The 17,658-nt window shown below is 42.0% G+C and overlaps 2 protein-coding genes across 4 annotated transcripts in view; both read right to left on the bottom strand.

Moving 5' to 3' along the window:
- MCM9 (minichromosome maintenance 9 homologous recombination repair factor) overlaps nt 1-10,145 on the bottom strand; it is a 37,348-nt gene extending 27,203 nt beyond the window's left edge. Inside the window, exons 1-6 of the mRNA XM_054393050.1 lie at nt 9,836-10,145; nt 8,405-8,721; nt 6,426-6,507; nt 5,317-5,517; nt 4,854-4,979; nt 3,517-3,636 (exon numbers count right to left, since the gene is read on the bottom strand). Of these exons, the coding sequence (XP_054249025.1) occupies nt 3,517-3,636; nt 4,854-4,979; nt 5,317-5,517; nt 6,426-6,507; nt 8,405-8,721; nt 9,836-10,145 (1,156 nt within the window). The remainder of the gene's footprint in view (nt 1-3,516; nt 3,637-4,853; nt 4,980-5,316; nt 5,518-6,425; nt 6,508-8,404; nt 8,722-9,835) is intronic.
- A 5,158-nt stretch (nt 10,146-15,303) lies between these two features.
- FAM184A (family with sequence similarity 184 member A) overlaps nt 15,304-17,658 on the bottom strand; it is a 60,789-nt gene continuing 58,434 nt past the window's right edge. For all 3 annotated transcript variants that reach the window (XM_054393122.1, XM_054393123.1, XM_054393124.1), the window contains 2 exons: nt 17,165-17,367; nt 15,304-15,385 (listed from right to left, as the gene is read on the bottom strand). In XM_054393122.1, coding sequence (XP_054249097.1) covers nt 15,304-15,385; nt 17,165-17,367 — 285 coding nt within the window. The remainder of the gene's footprint in view (nt 15,386-17,164; nt 17,368-17,658) is intronic.

Genomic DNA, 17,658 nt, shown 5'->3' with positions numbered 1-17,658 from the left:
CTGTAGTGGTATTTGAAACCCTTGCACCCATTGAAGATTCAAATGAAAATGCTATCAAGTACAAGCTGTGACCTGAATCTCTCCACCAGTAGTGTTGAAGGCTTCCAAATGATACAAGCAAACTGCTACTGCAGAAACAACTACACCATACAGACAGCAAAGCTATGTCACCCAGCAAACCAATTAACTTAAGAGAAATCAGAAAGTGAAGATGCATTTAGGAGGAAAAAAGTCAACTGCACATGTGAACTGGGGCACAATGAACTTCAAGCTAGACTGGATGACATGATGCTGCAGTAGAATTTAGTACCACCTTGCCTGATACACTAACAGATACTAGATCTAGCTGCCCCACTAATTACAGGAAGAGGAATGCCCCTGCTCTGCTTGAAAAAAAATGGAGAACAGGCATACCTCATGATGTTTGCAAGAGGAATGGTCTTTCTGTGTTTTATGAGAGATTGGATGACTCTCAGGTCTTATATAACTTTGTCCAGATCTTAGCAGTCCATACAGACTAATGACTGGTACATTTCCTGGCAAAATCACATTCCAGAGACACAGAATTTGAGAAACCAAATTGCAGTACACCAGAGGCTTATCAGACAACCTTGCAGCACAAGTTAGGGCTTGCACACTGCATAGAAGGCACCTCTGTAAAGACCTGTCCATGATGTCTTTTAAGTGTTGAAACAGCAGGGCTGTACACATGGCATTCAGTGCAGACAGCACAGCATCACAGTTTCATGGCTCAAGACGAGTTCACCTTCTCACAAGCTTCCCCTTTCTGAATCCACCAAGATGTGAGGGAATGCTGCAGATTCTCTTGAGAGGGCTGGTCCTGCATCTCACCACAGGATAGACTCGAGGGCATTAGAAGATTAGAATCAACTACAAGATTGTCAGAATGCTTATCAAGAGAATACTCCTGTACAAAGACCAGGTAACCTGGCAGGTGAAAAACATGGGTTGAGTTTCTTAAGTCTAGCTTGAAAATACTTGGCCCTTCAGCTTACAATTGTGCTGTGTTGTGCATCACCTTTGGTCTGAATGACTGACAGTTTGAAGGGGGCAAAAATGCTCCAGCTCCACCTTAATGGAGACTGGTAGAATGGAACGAACCTCTCCAGAGACTCTACAAAGCTGTACTGAAAACCCCAACCTTCCTAACAAGTCTTCAAAGACTGCAGCAACTCAGAACTCTGCAGCAGTAACCACAGTAACTCAGTTTATAGCTCACCAGGCAATCTGTTGGTGAGATGTGAGTGAGAAAATCACAATCTGATGGTCTCAGTCCATTATTTTTGTGGCAGGGCCTCAACTGCTGATTTTCTGGATGTCAGCCTCGACCGCAGGCAAGCCACTTGCAGCTGGATGCTGTCCACTGCCATCTGGAAAGGGTGGTAGGGAAGGAAAAGGGAAAAAGCCCAAACCACCTTATGCATGTACACTCCTAGTAAATCCTCATGTCCCAGAAACAAAGAGCAAAGCTAACATTATTTTGTGGCTTTTCTGCCTGGGCAGCTGCAGGAGATCCTTCACATACTTAACCACCCTACCCCTAACTCATAGCACAGTGGTCTGCAATCTTGAGACTCTCTTGTTTTTTGAGAGCCACAAAAGTTTGGTCTGGAGATGATGGTTTAATTGTTCTTGCCGTTACTAGCTGGAGGGTTCTGCTCTGTGCCTTGTGTGAAGATGCAACAAAACTGACCACTACCTCTAGGGGCTAGCAGTGCGTGGGACTTCATGCTAGGCCTTCCCATTTGTGTTTCTGTTTCCACTTTAAGTTCTGATTTGTAGGAGCTGGTCTTGTAAAGTGCAGTATGAGAGCTGGGTTGCAGAAGGGCAGTGGGGGGATTTTGCTTGATTTTTGGTTTGGATGAAGAATTTCTAAGAAAGAAGAGCCAGATGGAGTCACTACGGAGGCTTAGTTAAAGGCAAACCCCAGCTTTCTGTCTGGAACTCGCGAAGTAAAAACCCTTCCAGGAGGGCATGGAAGGAGAATACACTTCAGCATTTTGGTAATGCTGGTTTGGAGGCATGGAAAAGGGCTGCACCAGTTTTAAGACAATTGCTACATATTAACAGCAGTGTTAAGAACTGGCCGAAAGGTCAGGAGCTTTTAGGGATTCTCAGGTCTCCTTGCAAAACACCCCTGGACCACCAAATAAGGAGGTCTGCCTTTCAACATAAAGCTGTCCAAGGACAAAGGCATTAATGAGAGGAAGTTAAGGGAATCAAGTGATGAGATATTGTTACAGATGTGCCACACCTCTGATGAAGCTTGTATACAGTAAGCTTGTAGACTGCAATATTGGTTTCCAGGGAAATGTCTTTGAACCTTGCTGTCATATCTGAGCTGGAGACCAGATCATATGGAAAATTAAGCACAGAAGGGAGACATGGTGAAGAAGGCAACAGCAATTTCAGAGGCCAAGAGCAGCTGACACGGGGAGATTGCTCCTGACAGAAGCGGGCAAAGTCACATTGGAATGGATGGTAAAATTTCACTCCAGGTCACTGTCAGTCCTCTAGCAAAATTTACAATTATCCAGCCTGTTCTCAGTTCTTAACACAGAGCAAAAGGTGGAGAAAAGGTTATGCTGAGCCAAAATGTTCTCTCTGGCTTCTCTCCAGACCTATTTGTCAACAGTTTGAATGGAAAACCAGAGACATAATCTCAACAAGTTCAACATCATGTTCCACTTCCACAGTACAGAAGACCCAGGATACATTTAGTACATGTGGCCATTCAACTGGAAAAGATTTTATTCTCTGTTTTTCCTATGTATAAATAATGCTGTTTCCCAGACATAAAATGGAAAGCAGTACTATGTGAGGAACACTCAGGCTACATATGCCAGCTGAGACACTGGGGTTTGTCCCTAATTATTTTGTGATTTTGAATGGACTAGTAATACAGTCATTTGCTCAACTGAAGTAATTTGCAGAGGTAATCTGACACTGCACAGTGTCCCCAGAAGACTTTGTAAAGATACCTGGCACTCAGAGCCAGCTGAGACGTATCTAAATTTAACCACCTCCACTACAACAAAAAGCTTCCTTTCTGAAACCATCTTAAAGAGTCAGAAATAATTCCTTAGCACAGGCATGAATTTCCAGAAAGAAAACGGAAACCAAACATAAAGAAAATAGGGGAGTACCTGTTCAGAAGAAACCAAACTATGCTAGCCCATCACACAGCGTGCACTTTGGAAAGACTTAATATTTGTCATAGCTGAGAAGAACACTAAAAATACAACAAAGCTGTGAGAGGTGCCTTGAGATGAGGCTGGTAAGATACCCTGTTAGAAGCTCATCAAACTACTCCACTGACAGAGAAGGGGCAGGACTGCCCTTCTGCAGTCATGTCAAACCTCATACACCTCCACAGCAGTTCTTTGCTTCATTGTGCTCATACAACCTGAGCACATCTGTTCATGTATGTGTAAGGCCTCTACATAAACATCCTGGAGTAAAAACAGTCAAGTGGCCAGCTGCAGAAGCACATACCTGCACTTGTAGATCCAATTCCTGCAGTGAGCACAGAGCGTGGCATAATCTTTACTGCATACTTCAGAAACTGAGATTTCCCTGTACCTGGGTCTCCAACCAATAGAAGATGGGATTCACCTTGGGGAAAAACATTGGTGTAGGAGGAGATGGTTCATATACAGAGAAAGGTAAGACACAAAATGCTCAGGTTTAAATCACACTTCTCGTTATTCACCTAAGCACTACCTATACAGTGCAAGATGCAATTCTGTTGAAAACTGCACTGTTTATGAGGTGTGATAAATATATTGTTTAAAGAAAGCATCTAGTCATATTGCTGCACCCAAACCAAATGAAATGTTTCAAAAGCATTAGCAGATATTTGAAGTAGCTCTCGTAATGTGAGTTCTTACCTTGTAGAATACTCATTTCTCAGACAACTCTCGAATGTGAAACAAAAGGATCCCCAGATTAATTATCATTCCACTGTTCAGTTACTTTAAATTCTTGCAAAAAAGACTAATAAAATCAGCAGGTTGTTGTTCTTAACTAATTCTGTTACACTGCCACCAGTTCTGCAACTCAGTATTTTTGAAACAGTAATTGTTCTGTCTTCGACAAAATACTAATGCAACTTCAAATACAAAGTCTATAGCTTTATTTAGCTGCTGAAGCATTAAGTATTTGTACATAGAGACATACTATTTTAGAATTATTGTGACCTACATAGATTATGACCTGCATACCACCTGGCACATGACATATTTGCCATCTAATAACAACAGAAGGAGGATCAGCAGGCAGATAACTTACAGTAACTGAACTAAGTGAAATGTGCTGACAATCACAGATGGACAAGTCTGGCATTAGGAGTAAAACGAATTCTTTAATTTTTCCTTTCAACATTCTATAGTGATCTTGTGGAAAACAACCAGTGAATTTCCCCACTTTAGCATTATAGAAACATTAATATTCCACCCTTTGATGGCAAATACTGACGGGAATATTCTACTAGAAATAATTTTAAAATGTCACTTACACAATAAAAAGTGAGTTTATGTTTTATCTAAAACTACTACCTTTAATATTTTACCTAATGGAATCCTCAACACCTGCTTTTACTGGTTTGGTGTGTTTTGGAACTATTAAAAAGAGGAAGTCTAGACACTCACTATATTTGTCTATGATTCTGAAGTAATACTTGGCAGTAATCAAAAATTGTTCTCGCTCAAGAAAATGGGATGCTTGTAGTTCTAAAACCTTACTGGTTTGATTTTGGAGTGGGGAGGGATGTGGGTGAAGACAGGGATGGGAACAAGTGTTAGGAAGGGTGTGCTGCTAGAAACAATACCAACCTCTGATTCGAGTTCCAGTAGCATCAGTCCTCTGTACACCACCTGCAAGCACCATGGCTACAGCCAGTTTCACAAGGTACAATCCAAACACTTGAGGGCATAAGCTAGCCAAAATTTCATTCCTCCCTAGAACAGAAGCAAAAAAAATGGCGCTCAGCACTGCCCTGAGAGTAAAGCTTTATTGCCCAAAGACTCTTTTGCACACTTAAAGTCCTGTGTACACCAACAAATAGTTGTCCTATGTACACTCACATATCAAAAAGAAGATTAATGCAGTATGTTTGGTGTTTTTTTCCCCAGTAGTATTGAAGCATTTCATATTCCTGTACTGGAAAAAATTATTCTTGGAGGAATGAATAGTGGGATAGGATAATTGGGGAAAAATGTGTCGAGTGACTGCATTTTCAGTCCTGATTTCACCTATATCCAAATGTGTCCTACTTAAAAGCTTTCAACTACTAACCTGCTAAGGGATCATCCCTATGCTTTTCCCAGAAGTCTTCAAATTCCTTGCGGACTTCTTCATCAATGACAACCCCTGCTAGCTGCTCATTGTTTACTTTAATATAGTTGGCTTTCAAAACAAGCTCCAAGTCACAGCGTGCATCCTCGCGGAAAGGTTTCCACCTCTGCATTACCACTCCGTACACTGTGATGTCATCTCCTGGAGGTAACAACAAAAATTAGTAAAATAACAGCAGACTTGAGATATGCAGATGGGTAATTAGCTGTAATGTGCAATTACAGACCCTGTGTTACAGTTAATAAGGATAAAAAAGATCACCAAACAAACAGCAAACCTCCTGCAGTTACTGGAATTCTAAAGCAAACATTAGGCAGATTGCTTGTATCTCTGGCAGGAAGTTGCTGTGTCTTTCTAATTCTGTTTAAGGTAGGTTAATTCTTAAAGGTACACTGCTGCTTGTTTCCTCTTTTATAAAAGAGGGATTCATGGAAACTATAAAAGCTCTTCTATCAGCTTGATTTGCTATATAAAAAACTTAGTCAAAACTTGATTTCTGGCAACTTTTGTGATGAGTTCCAGAATCATTCATTAACACAGGGCTCTTCTGATAAAGTACAAACAGAAATTAATCTCTTGTGAGGATGTATGTATCTGAGGATTTTTTGGTTCATTCTTCATATACCCTCCTGCCAGTAAACTTCCTTTTTGAATGCCAGATAGCCTTTTTCACCTGAAGCACTCCTCAGATAAATCAGGTTCCCGAGCTCTCCGAACTTACAGAGGGGCACCTCTGCATGTGATGGTGTGCCCCAGTTTCCTCCAGAGGTTTAACTAACAAAAGTTAAAATACCTTCTGTACAACACAACACACGACTTATTGAAACTGGTCTGTCAAACATGACAGAACATGGGGACGTATGGCATTTTCTAGAATAGTCTTCAACAGCCATGCTAATGTCCTAGCTCAAACAGCAGCGTGACAGATGAACATACCTCAATCAACAAGCCCGCAATACTGACAACCTACTTGGCAAGGATTCATCTCAAATGGAAAAATAAAAGACTGTTTGTAGTACAAACATATGCAATACGTGCTGTATCCTCACCAGACTTGCAACTGTCCACTAAGTCATCCTCTAGAACAACCATCATGCAACGAGGGATGCTCCCAACAGACAGTCTTTGAACCTAGGAGACACGAAAGAAAAACACTTAAGAACAGCACTTTTCAAAAAGCATTTATAGCTGCTCTGGCATAGGGACCTACATTCCTTTGTTGGAACTGAGGTCAGGCCTTGCTTTTTGTCACAAAATTTACACAGTACAGATGCCACTGCTGCCATGAACGTCATAATGGAAATGTAATGCTCAACATTAATGGAAATGGGCTTGGGTACTAAATCAGCTGAAGGTGCTCAGTCCTGGGAGGTGCAGCATGATTTCAATATCCTGTTGAAAAGTCATTGCAATCTTGTCACAGTCTACTCCCAACCAGCAATCTTTCCATTTACATTTTAAGCTTGTCATAGTTTTTAGAACATCCACTGCACAATCAGAAGCTCGTTCTCATTCTGCAGCAGAGGTCACACATGCTAGGATTCTAGATCAGTTCACTCTCTGGTGCCTAAGAAGGTTAATTCACCTTTTTGTATTATCTAAGTGGCCACAGACAGTTCCTGTCACTGTCAGCACTGGTGGCAGATACAAAGTTACTTGCAAAGCTCACAAGGAAACATGAGTGAAATTTCTGGTTTAACTTTACTGTGCTTAATAAGATCATGCAGCTCAAAATCTTTCCCATCACACTGTGTTTACTGTGTGTCACATAGAAACAAAAAAAGTGTTACAGTAACCATATGCCAGAAACAATCAGTAGATGAACTATGCACATATGGCTTATTTCCTAGAAATTGTTTTGTTCTCTGATTTTTTTTTTTACTATTCTGAAACTTTAAGAGCTTCACCTCTAATCTCATACATTTCTGTTTTCATACATACTGCACATAGATTGGCACCACTGCCCTCTTATTTATAAGATGAAAACCTGAAACAACTGAAGGTATTTTAGAAAAGATGTATGAAGAAAACGTTGAACATAGAAACAAGCACAGAAACACTGCCTGCAGTATGCCCTACATAGTCTTAAATTTTCATACAGACTTTTCTGTGCCAGTTTTGTCTTAGTTATGCAGTATGGTAATAAGAGGCCAAATTGTTATTTCTCCAGCTCAGTTGCACTTCCACCTAGGGCTATTTTCAGGAAAACCAATGGAAATTCTGTAAGGATCACAAATTCCATGACTGTTAAATTCAGTATTGGCTGAAGGGAACAGGCATTTGCAGACACATGTATTGACCATACTACACCTCTTACAGATGGCATTGGCCACCACTTGGGCTGGCTTTAGTCCTTAGAACATCAGCAACAGGTACAGTAAGTGAAACAAGGCACACTTGGTGTTGCAATGATTCAACGAGGAAAATTCATCTATGCACTGACCCTAGGTGCTTTGTACAATATTGAAGGTGGTTACCTAATTATATATGTCTAGTCAACAAGCTTGTTTAGGTTGGATATTAGGAAATATTTCTTTCCTGAAAGGCACTGGAAGGCTGCATAGGAAGGTGGTGGAGTCACTGTCTCCAAGGTGTTCAAGAAATGTGTGGACATGGCGCTCTGTGCTCTGGCCATGCTGGTGTTGGGTCAATGGTTGGACTCCATGATCTTACAGCTCTTTTTCCAACCAAAACAATTCTATTATGACTCCATGATGTGCTTAAATTTTTAACTCATTGACTGGCAGTCTCTGACTAACAGGCTGCCTGGCTTCTTTTAGTTTTCTCAGGAGTTTGTTTTAAACAACAGCAGAATCTGTAAAACTTTGGCACTTATCTTAGCACATAAAACTTATCAGTGAAAAATGGGATAAAGTTAATTCTGAAATAAGCATGAACAATATCACTGAAATTAGCAGCTACCTTATTCCAGCAGGATATTAAGCCCCTTAACACTTTCTTTAGTAAGTTAAATATTTTTGTACTTGAGAACTCTAGACCTTAATTCCTTCCTCTTTTTTTTTTTTACCTGTTCCTGAATTTTGATTTCTTGATAGTCTTTGCAGCAGGTAGGAGAAGAGGCTGTTCCAGAGAGACAGGTGAACTTGGTTGAGTTGCAGCCTTCTTCATTCTGACAGGCTGATGGACGACAGAAGGCATAGTACTGTTCAAAGTCAGCCTTGACAGTAAACACATTCTTGCACTTATTGCAGATGTAACTCCGCTCAAACTCCAAAACCTTCACCAAACTGGTCCGTACAACAGTCCCAGTGACAGACAAAAAGTGACCCACGTCCCTGGTTCTAGGGATGTGCTCTCGAGTCAGCTCCGGGCAAACGGGCAAACCTGTTAAACACAAAAAATGTGATTCTTTAATTCTTCTGTTGTACCATCAAACTCATTAACTGGCCTCAGACAGTGAAAATCATCAGGTGCTGAGCACTAACAGAAAACCTTGCTATTTTACTCTCCTACTTCTGCCAATGGCTGGGTAGTCATGAAAAATTCCCAGTCACGGTCAGCTCCAGCAACAGTCTGATAATAGGACCAGGACATCTTACAGATGCAGCTACTTATGCAGCAAACATCTGCCCCTTACTTTACTGCTACCGATAATTCCTGGTAGCTTATAAAATGCTTGAAGTAAAAATAACTCTGCTCTCATGCTTCAGCTGTAACTGATGCAAATGGATCCTAGAACACTAGGGAAAAAGCGTTATACTGGTGTTAAGTCCTGCATGCCATTAGGGATGGCCATTGATTTTTTAAGGTTGGTCTACACATTTCCATGTGTTTGCATGTGTTTGTTTCTGTTTAATAAACACCAGCCATTCCCTACTGCTTCAAACTGCAAGACTTAGATTCAAAGAATCATAGAATGTTTTAGCTTGGAAAGGACCCATCTAATCCAACCCACTGCAGTGCACAGGGACGTCTTTAACTAGAGCAGGCTGTTCAGAGCCTCATCCAACCTGACCTGGATGTTTTCAGAGATGAAGCATCTATCACCTCTCTGGGCACCAGTATCTCACCATCCTCACTGTAAAAATCATCTTCCGTATAGCTAGTCTCAATCTAACCACTTTTAGTTTCAAACCATTACCCCTTGTCCAAGCACAACAGGCCAAAAGATTGTCCTCATCTTTTTCAGTAGCCCCTTTTTACGTATTGAAAAGCTGCAATAAGGTCTCCCGGAAGCCTGCTCTTCTCCAGGATGAACAACCCCAACTCTCTCAGCCTGGCCTCACAGGAAAGATGCTCCAGACCATTCATGGTCTTCTCTGGACCCACTCCAACAGGTCCACATCTTTCTTGTGATGAGGACTCTAGAGCTGCACACAGCACTGCAGGTGAGGTCTCAGTTAAATTACACAGTGATGCCCTGATAGTTTGATACGGAGTAAGGAACGCTGGAGATGTCCCCGGGGCACCTCACTGCTACCTTTGCCCCACCACTCACCGGAGACCCTGGCATGGAGGTTGTGCTTCACGCTGAGCTGCGGGGTGGCCGGGGCAGCCTGCAGCGCTGCCAGGGCAGCCCGGCGCAGTGCGCTGTCGAAGATCGGGAGCACCTCGTTGGGGAAGGCGTTGAAATACTCCCCGATCTCCATGTTGGCCTCAAAGAGCGTCATGGCATCGACAACGACAGGATAGTGTGCCTCGTCATCGGCCTGCCTCAGGATGCCCAGGATGTCATCCCTGTGGTGCTCCAGCACGTAGGACTCGAACACCTGCCCGATGAGGGTCACCTGCTCCGTGCTCAGCACCATGTTGCGCCTGCGGGCAGGTGGATGAGGGGCTCACACGGCGGATTCCCGATAAAGCCAGAATACATCCGGGAAGACGTTTTTTGACGGGGAAAACCCCACGGCGGAGCCAGGCGAGAGCGCGGCAGGAACGATCCCGGGGACGGCACCGCCTCACCACGCGCCGCGCTCGCCACAGCCGCCGGCCACGAGCCGCCCGCCACCTCCCACCGACGGCTAACGCCAACCAACCGTCCCGCCCCGCCCCGGTCGACCAATTAGCGCCCATCTGCTTCGCCTTAGTCAACCAATCAGCTTCGCCTCACCTCCCATCAGTAAGGAAATCGGCTTCGCCCCGCCTCCAAAAAGTTAGCCAATCAGAATTGCCCTGTTTCCCGTCAGTCACCCGCAGCGCCGCGCTCCTCACGGCTGCCGGGCGGCTGCGAGGCCCGGGCGGGATATAGCGGTCGGTTAGTGCCAGAAAGTGGAAGCGCCCGGCAGCCCTCTCTCTCGGAGAGGGATAAGGGGAGGCAGGACCACCGCGCCTTGCTCCACCCCAAGCGGCGGTAGCAGCAGAAGCGACGTTGCCGCCAGCACGGAGCCAGGCCTCCCGCTCTCGCTGCCTTACTGCCGTACATAAATATATGTGCTTATATATATAAAGCATCTATCGCCATATCCGGAGCGCGCTGCCCCGGCTACCCGCCTGCCTCGGCTGCCCCAGAGTCGTACTGCCTTGCCTCCGGACAGTGCGGGCCGCGGGTGTACTCCTACGACGGAGCGTGTGTGAAGAGCTTCTCTCACCCCTACCAGCCGGTTGCTGCCGCAAGAGCTCTCCGCAACCACTCCGCTGTCGCTCGGTACCTGCAGCGCGGGCCGCCGACACCGCCTCCCTTCCGCCTGGGTTCCCGCCGCGGCCGTCGCAGCTCCCTCACCCGGCAGGAGAAGCGACTCCGTCCCCGCCCCCTCCACGCTGCTGCACGCCCGGGCCCGGTGGCCTTGGAGCAGCGCAGGACGGTGGGGCCCCGGGCGGCAGAGGGGGGAAGCGCCGCGGCTACGGGAGGGCCGGTGCTCCCGGAAGCTGCTGCGGGGCGACGGGCCCAGCTCCCCGCCGAGCAGTACGGGCTCCCGAGGCTCTGCGGGGAGAGGGGGATGCTCCGTGGGTACGGGGGTGTCGCAGCTGTTCTGCCTCGTCAGCGGGTTGTTTTTTAATGGGTGCCGAACGCCGTTGATTGTCTCAATGCTTCTGTCGCGGTTCTCCTGTTACAAAGGGATGCTGCTCCTTGGTACATTCAGGGTTTAAGGGAGGGGTGCTGCGCTCACAGTTAGCCGCGAGGCAGCTCAAGCTCGTATTTGCTGCTGCTTTCTGCAGCCTTGAAACAGTTTGTCTTTAAAGTAGTTACTTCTGTTTCAAAATTGAGTTCCAGGCATGAAGATGAACGCCTGTTTTTCCAGCAGTATGCCCTTTTGTTTCCTCTTCGGGTATCTTTGCAGCATGTGTTAGCCCCTCTGACAAGTCCTAGGCCTGTACCTGTGAATTCTGTCCCCACCGAGTTCAGTGCAGGTAGACTGTCTTCTGAATTACCACACAGGATTTTTCAGTGCCTCTGATAAAGTATTTCAGTATCATATATCCATTCAAGTCTCATGATAACACGGAGAATAACTTAATGCTCCCTTAATTTAAAAGTGCTTGAAAGATTTTCAAACTTACTGAGCTCTTCCCTCCCATTGTGGGCTTGTATTAAAGATGAATTACTGCAATCGAATGAACCCAAAAATCACTGCCCCTGTAAGAAAAGTGTACTGTACTGTCACTACCCTGCTATCAGAACAGTGCCAATTGTTCTATAATAAAAAGGTATCAGAAGACATGTACAATATTTGTATTTGAATACAAATATTTTTAGAGTTGGTGGAGGAAAATATGAATGCTTTTCAAAGAAGCAAACAGAAAATGCTTTAGATCCCTTATTTTCAAGTTATAATACATGGCTTCAATATGTGCCTTAATTAAACTAAGGTAATGAATTTGAATGTTTGGTTGGGTTTTTTTTGTTTTCTCCCAGCCACATTTACATACGTGATATTAAAGAATAAGACAGCTAGAGTAGTTACTTCACCTCTGTTAACTGTGTGGAGTATCTCACCATCCATGAATTGATACAAGGAACATTTGGCCAGCAGATAAGGGTCTGTTTGGGCAAAAGCTTCTTGGGTGGAACTGCTGGTGCTTTAAATCACAAATCGTTTCTCCAAACAGCTACTCCACAAGCTATTGGAAAAGCTTCCTGCATATGACTTGTCTGCTGAATCAGTGGATAGAACTTCACTTGTCCTCAATGTATTGATGCTGCCCAAATCCTCACCTGAAGGAAAAAGTGCTTACAACACAAGTCTAAGAATGCTTTCGGGGGGGTTATAAAGAAGAAATATTTTAACCCCTAGAGATGGATCTAGAAGCAAAACCCATTTTGTTTTATAAAATGGTCTCATTCTATGCAATTGAATTGATACAGCTGCAGAAGTACTGCTGATCTCTACCTGCACCTCATATATAAATTAATCACTGTGGAAATCCAAAACTGTTTCTGATAAACATTGTTCTGGGTGCTGTGTCACACCAATCCTGTCTGCGATATTCTTGCATTGTCATCTTTATGGTACTGTCTTGCAAGGTACAAAACCAGGCTGCTTTTTTTTCCTAATGACAAGATTCAGCTATTTCCACATGTTTGTGGAATCAGCAGTTTACCTGAGCTCTAATGTTTGTGATTTCCTGGAGATGATCAATTAAAAAGAGCTCCTGGCAGCCAAACGGTTTTCCCACCTTTGTAAGCAGCACCATGCAACTTAGCAGTCATTCTGTACCTCATTATCTGGAGCTGCCTGTTGAGCTAGAGAAGACTGCCTGCATATGTGAGCTGAGATTTGCAGAGGTCTGCACAGCTGGACTCATGACCAGCTGCATTTTTAGCTTACTCCAGAATAGCAGATAATGCAAAGATCAGGAACACAGAGGCATTATGATAATGCAAGTTTCTGTATTCATCCCAAATGCCAGATGCAAACTTTGTTTAGAAATATATTTCACAGAGTTCTCAATGCCATCTGGTAGAAAATCAGTTTCCTCTTGGTTTCTTCATCTTGGTTTTTGGCTGTTGCTGTTTGTTTGGTTCTGGTCTTTAAGAGGCTGTTTGGGTAGTGAGACAGCTGCTGACTGGGGCAGGCATGGTAACTGAGTGCTTGAGTGCTTCTTAACTTTCTTCTCCTTTCTGAAAGAAAAATGCCTACTAAGAATAAACTCATGGGCACAGCTTTTACTGAACAGGTCAAGGAAACATAAATATCATCTTTCAATTACAGTTCTTAACTCCATATGTAAATCATACACATGAAGTGGAGGATGGGTGAAAAAGGCTGAGCCCTCACCAAGCACGCAAGAAGAAACACGCAACACTCGCTTCAGAACATTGTAACAAAATGAGCTAGTGTATTTTATTTTGGGTAACAGCCAAGAGATCTGACATTTTGCCCAATATGGCTTTCTTCTAAAATTAAGAAGTTGCATATACCTACAGTTGAGTCCACCAGCTACAGCAAATCTCCTCTCTGCATCTTTAATCCACGGCAGCATCGCCAGAATACAGCTTTCAGTGGAGTTTTCAAGCTGAATTCTAAGATAGAAGTTTTAAAATGTTCATTTTAGAAGATTTTTATATTGTTTATATGAAAACATACAAATTCTTCATTTATACATATACTACATACAAAACTCATTGTAATTAGCAAGTATCTTGATCTGGGTATTTACCTTTGTGCATATAGCAAAAAAAGAAAAAAAAGAAGGATGTCGTTAGGGCTTCAGATGAAATATTAAAGTCCTTTATATATGCTAACTAAAACTTTATTCAAATAACTCAAGCATTTATTCCTGCATTTAAAAGAGAAGAAATTCAGCTTAAAAATACATTCATAAAACAAAGAGACAATTTTCTCCCTGAGACTACCAGTGTGAGTTACTTTGTGGTAATCTTTGAATGAAAAACATATATATATATTAATATATATAAAAAAAAGACATTAAGCTCTAGATCTCTATCTACTGCAGCAAAACTCTCAAGCAACACTGGCAGCAGCACAAAAGGGGTAGATTGTAGAGTCATGCTCACTAGCTGAAAAAAAAATCATTTATCAGTTCAAGAAGAAGAAAAACCTTTTAATATAGACAAGGGAAGGGGAGTTTTAATGAAAGATCTGTATCTGTAGAATGAATAAATGGGAAAAAGTTGGATAGGTGGTTGTTCTGTTTGCCTTTTTTTTTCCTCCCCCATTTCAGCCATGAATTTTATCCAAAGAAGGGCTATACACTCAAAAATGTAGCTTCTTGATCTATGCAGGTATTTAGTACAGCATTCTAAATGTTTTAAGCATTTGTTTCTGTTGACAGAAAAGATACATAACTTGTGGGAATAGTTTCTGCTTAAATTCAGTGATAAACTGATTATAACAGCAAAGCCTCATGAGCAACAGGTAAGGAGACAGCTCCCTCCCCAGAGAACAGCTCCTGGTTTGTGGCTTTTTTTCTTTCTTTGTGGCCTCCTGTCAAAATCACTCTGCTCTGAAGGCTAGCAGCTACACTAGTTGTGATTTATTTCACATTCTTCCTCAGGAATGTTAAAATGAGACAGTTTTTGAAGTGCCACAAAGTAACAGAACAAAACTGGGATGCTTTAAACACATCCTGCCCAAACTGGAGAGGTTTAGATACTTCTTTCCTTTCACAATTTCGATTGTATTTCTAGTAACCATGCAATTATGTTATTTTTTTGGGGGGAAAAGCCTTGCCTGAAATCAAAGAAAACACATTTATAGGAAAAAGGGGGGAAAGCATTATGTTTGTTCTACCAAAATTTATTATGCAGTAATTACAAAGTTTAAAGACTCTTCCATTTTAAATAAAAATAATAGTTATAATTACACAGATTATATAGTACCATGTCAAGTGATTCCAACAAAGATAACATGAAATACAGTGCAGTTTCAAATCAGAAAGACAAATACTTTCTCATTCACAGTGTTCTGACAAATTACAGCAAAGTTTGTTCACAGGAGGGTTTACTTAAGGTCATGCTCTTTATAAACAGTCCACATCACGTGTGCCACAAAACCAAAGCATCTCTCAGAACGTGAAGTACCGGGCAAGCCACTCCTGGCGTTGAGGATCCGGTGAAGCCACTGGTGAAGCATCAGTCTGAGGGGGGCTAAATTCACAAGAAGGAAAGAGAAATAATTATCCCATAACTACACAAACATTAGAAATGTTAGGAGAAAATAAAAATTACAGAGACCATTCAGTTGTTTTTTTTTTTTTTTCCATGGATTAATAATTATCAGTGTGCCTCAGGACATGATTTAATGTCTCCCTACAGGATCTGTGATTATCCACTCCATTGGAGAGCATCAGCAGCACAGACAAGTCAGTTCAGAAGCCACATTATAGGATGGGCAAATAATATTTTGGAAAACATGATTTTAAATCCCATAAGCAGCTGTGGGTTTTCAGGAAGAACAAAAAGGATTTTCTTGGAAAAGCGTGACTGGAGAAGGTCCTCTTTTAGCATCCTTTTCCTGGGGTAAAGTTAATTTTAAAGGAAATATGATGCAAGCATCATATTTGTAGCCATGTGCTCACAAAGACTGGTTGGCAACTGAACAGAAATACACATTTTCATACTGAACACTGAGCACAACTATCATTGGAAGTGCTGTTCATGCACACATTTAAAAGATGCTAATATCCTAGGGAAAAAAGAAACTGCTGCACTCCAGACAAGATATCATTCCCCCTTGAATACTTAAAATTCTCACAGAGTGGGCAAGAGAGAATAATTTAAATTTAATTACACAAGTTCCTTTATCAATGAAAAAAAAAAAAAAACAAAACAACAATCTGTAATCAAAGAATCCCTACTGGATTACTGGATAATATGGAAAACAAGCCCAATTGGAATGGAAACCCCAGCATCACAGTCCACAAGTTCATGCACATGCATGTTACAGGTTTCTGAGTACATTCATGCACATCACATGCACAGGAAAAAATAAGCAACAGTAACTTTTGGCTTTGGGTTTTTGTTCACTATTGTTTTCTGTTGAAATAGATGGTGTTTCCTCTTCTATTTTAGACCCTGTTATTTGTTTCCTTTTATTAGTAGTAGTTGCTAGGTATGTGGTCTTTTGCATTAAACCAAAGGAGAGAGTAAACAGCAAACTGTGATAATTACACATTGCTTTAATCTGCCAACTTTAAGGTAAGAGATCAGCACCTATTAAATACAGAGTACAGCCCTTCAGTGTGTTTAAAGTGTAGGGGCATCAAGTCAAAAGATTAAATCCTGCCTCTACAATGCTATTTTGAATTTATTATTTTGTGCAAGAATTACTTCAGACTTAAATGCTGGTTTTGGTGACTGGGAGCTCAGCATTAAGCATCCAAGCATGCACATTTCCTGTTGCTGTGGTAAGGTTACTCTATAAAACAATTTGATACAGGTGAACAAAGGGGAAACACAAAACATTCATGTAGCACAGAAAATAAGTTTTCTTACATAAAAAACATTATCATATAATACTGAATGAAAAAAATTCTGTGCTAGTATCAATTCCTAAGTGACAATCAGTAAATAATCAGTAAATAACACAAACACTTAAAACAATTGTTCATATATGTAAACAATTGGAAGCACATGTTAAAGTACCTAGAGAGGTTCAAAGTTTGAGACTTATGAAAAAGGGAGAGAATACTTCACACTTCAACAAGGTCTGCAATAAAAAGGAATACTATAAAGAGGCTATTAATATAATATAAAAATTAAAAATGCCATAAGAGTACTTGTACCTCTGAAAGGTTCATAAAGTCAGATTCAGCTCAATAGGAATGCAAAATTTTCCTGACTTAAGCAAAAAAAAAAAAAAAAAAAAAACCCCACACAAAAAAAAAAGCAAAAAAAAAAAAAAAAGATTGGTGAGGCAGTGCTCACCTCAAAAACATCTTGGGCTCTTTGGGTGGCAGTGGCTGTGGTAGTGGTTTGCTGCTGTTGAACTCAATATCGTGGATGGGTGAGTTAGGAATGGGGTCCAGGCGGTTGGGATGTCCATTGCCCACCACTCCGCTAGATTCCACAGCACTTAAATTGGGGACACTCACAAACCTGTTTGTTGATTTATCATTCTTCTTCTTTTGCTGCATTAAAAATAACAAATGTAAGGAAGGCTTCGTGCACCAGGACAGATGAGGAAATTTGCAAATACAAAAGCTCTACTGATGGTTGGATTGGGGTTTCTTTTGAAGGAGAGCAATTGGGATAAATTGGGCTTTTTTTTCCCCAGTGGTAATTCTATTGCTTTGACGAGACTTGAACATAACACATTTTAATAGAAAAATCAGATTTCTGATCAAGATATGAAGTTTTTAACACTTTGTGTAATAATCAATGAGTACATGAGATCTTCCAGTACAACATTTTGCTCAGTT

The sequence above is a fragment of the Indicator indicator genome, chromosome 27 (genome assembly GCF_027791375.1).
Source record: "Indicator indicator isolate 239-I01 chromosome 27, UM_Iind_1.1, whole genome shotgun sequence".
NCBI classification, from domain to species: domain Eukaryota; kingdom Metazoa; phylum Chordata; class Aves; order Piciformes; family Indicatoridae; genus Indicator; species Indicator indicator.
Note: the sequence above shows the minus strand (reverse complement) of the source record. Positions and strands in the feature narration are given on the sequence as shown.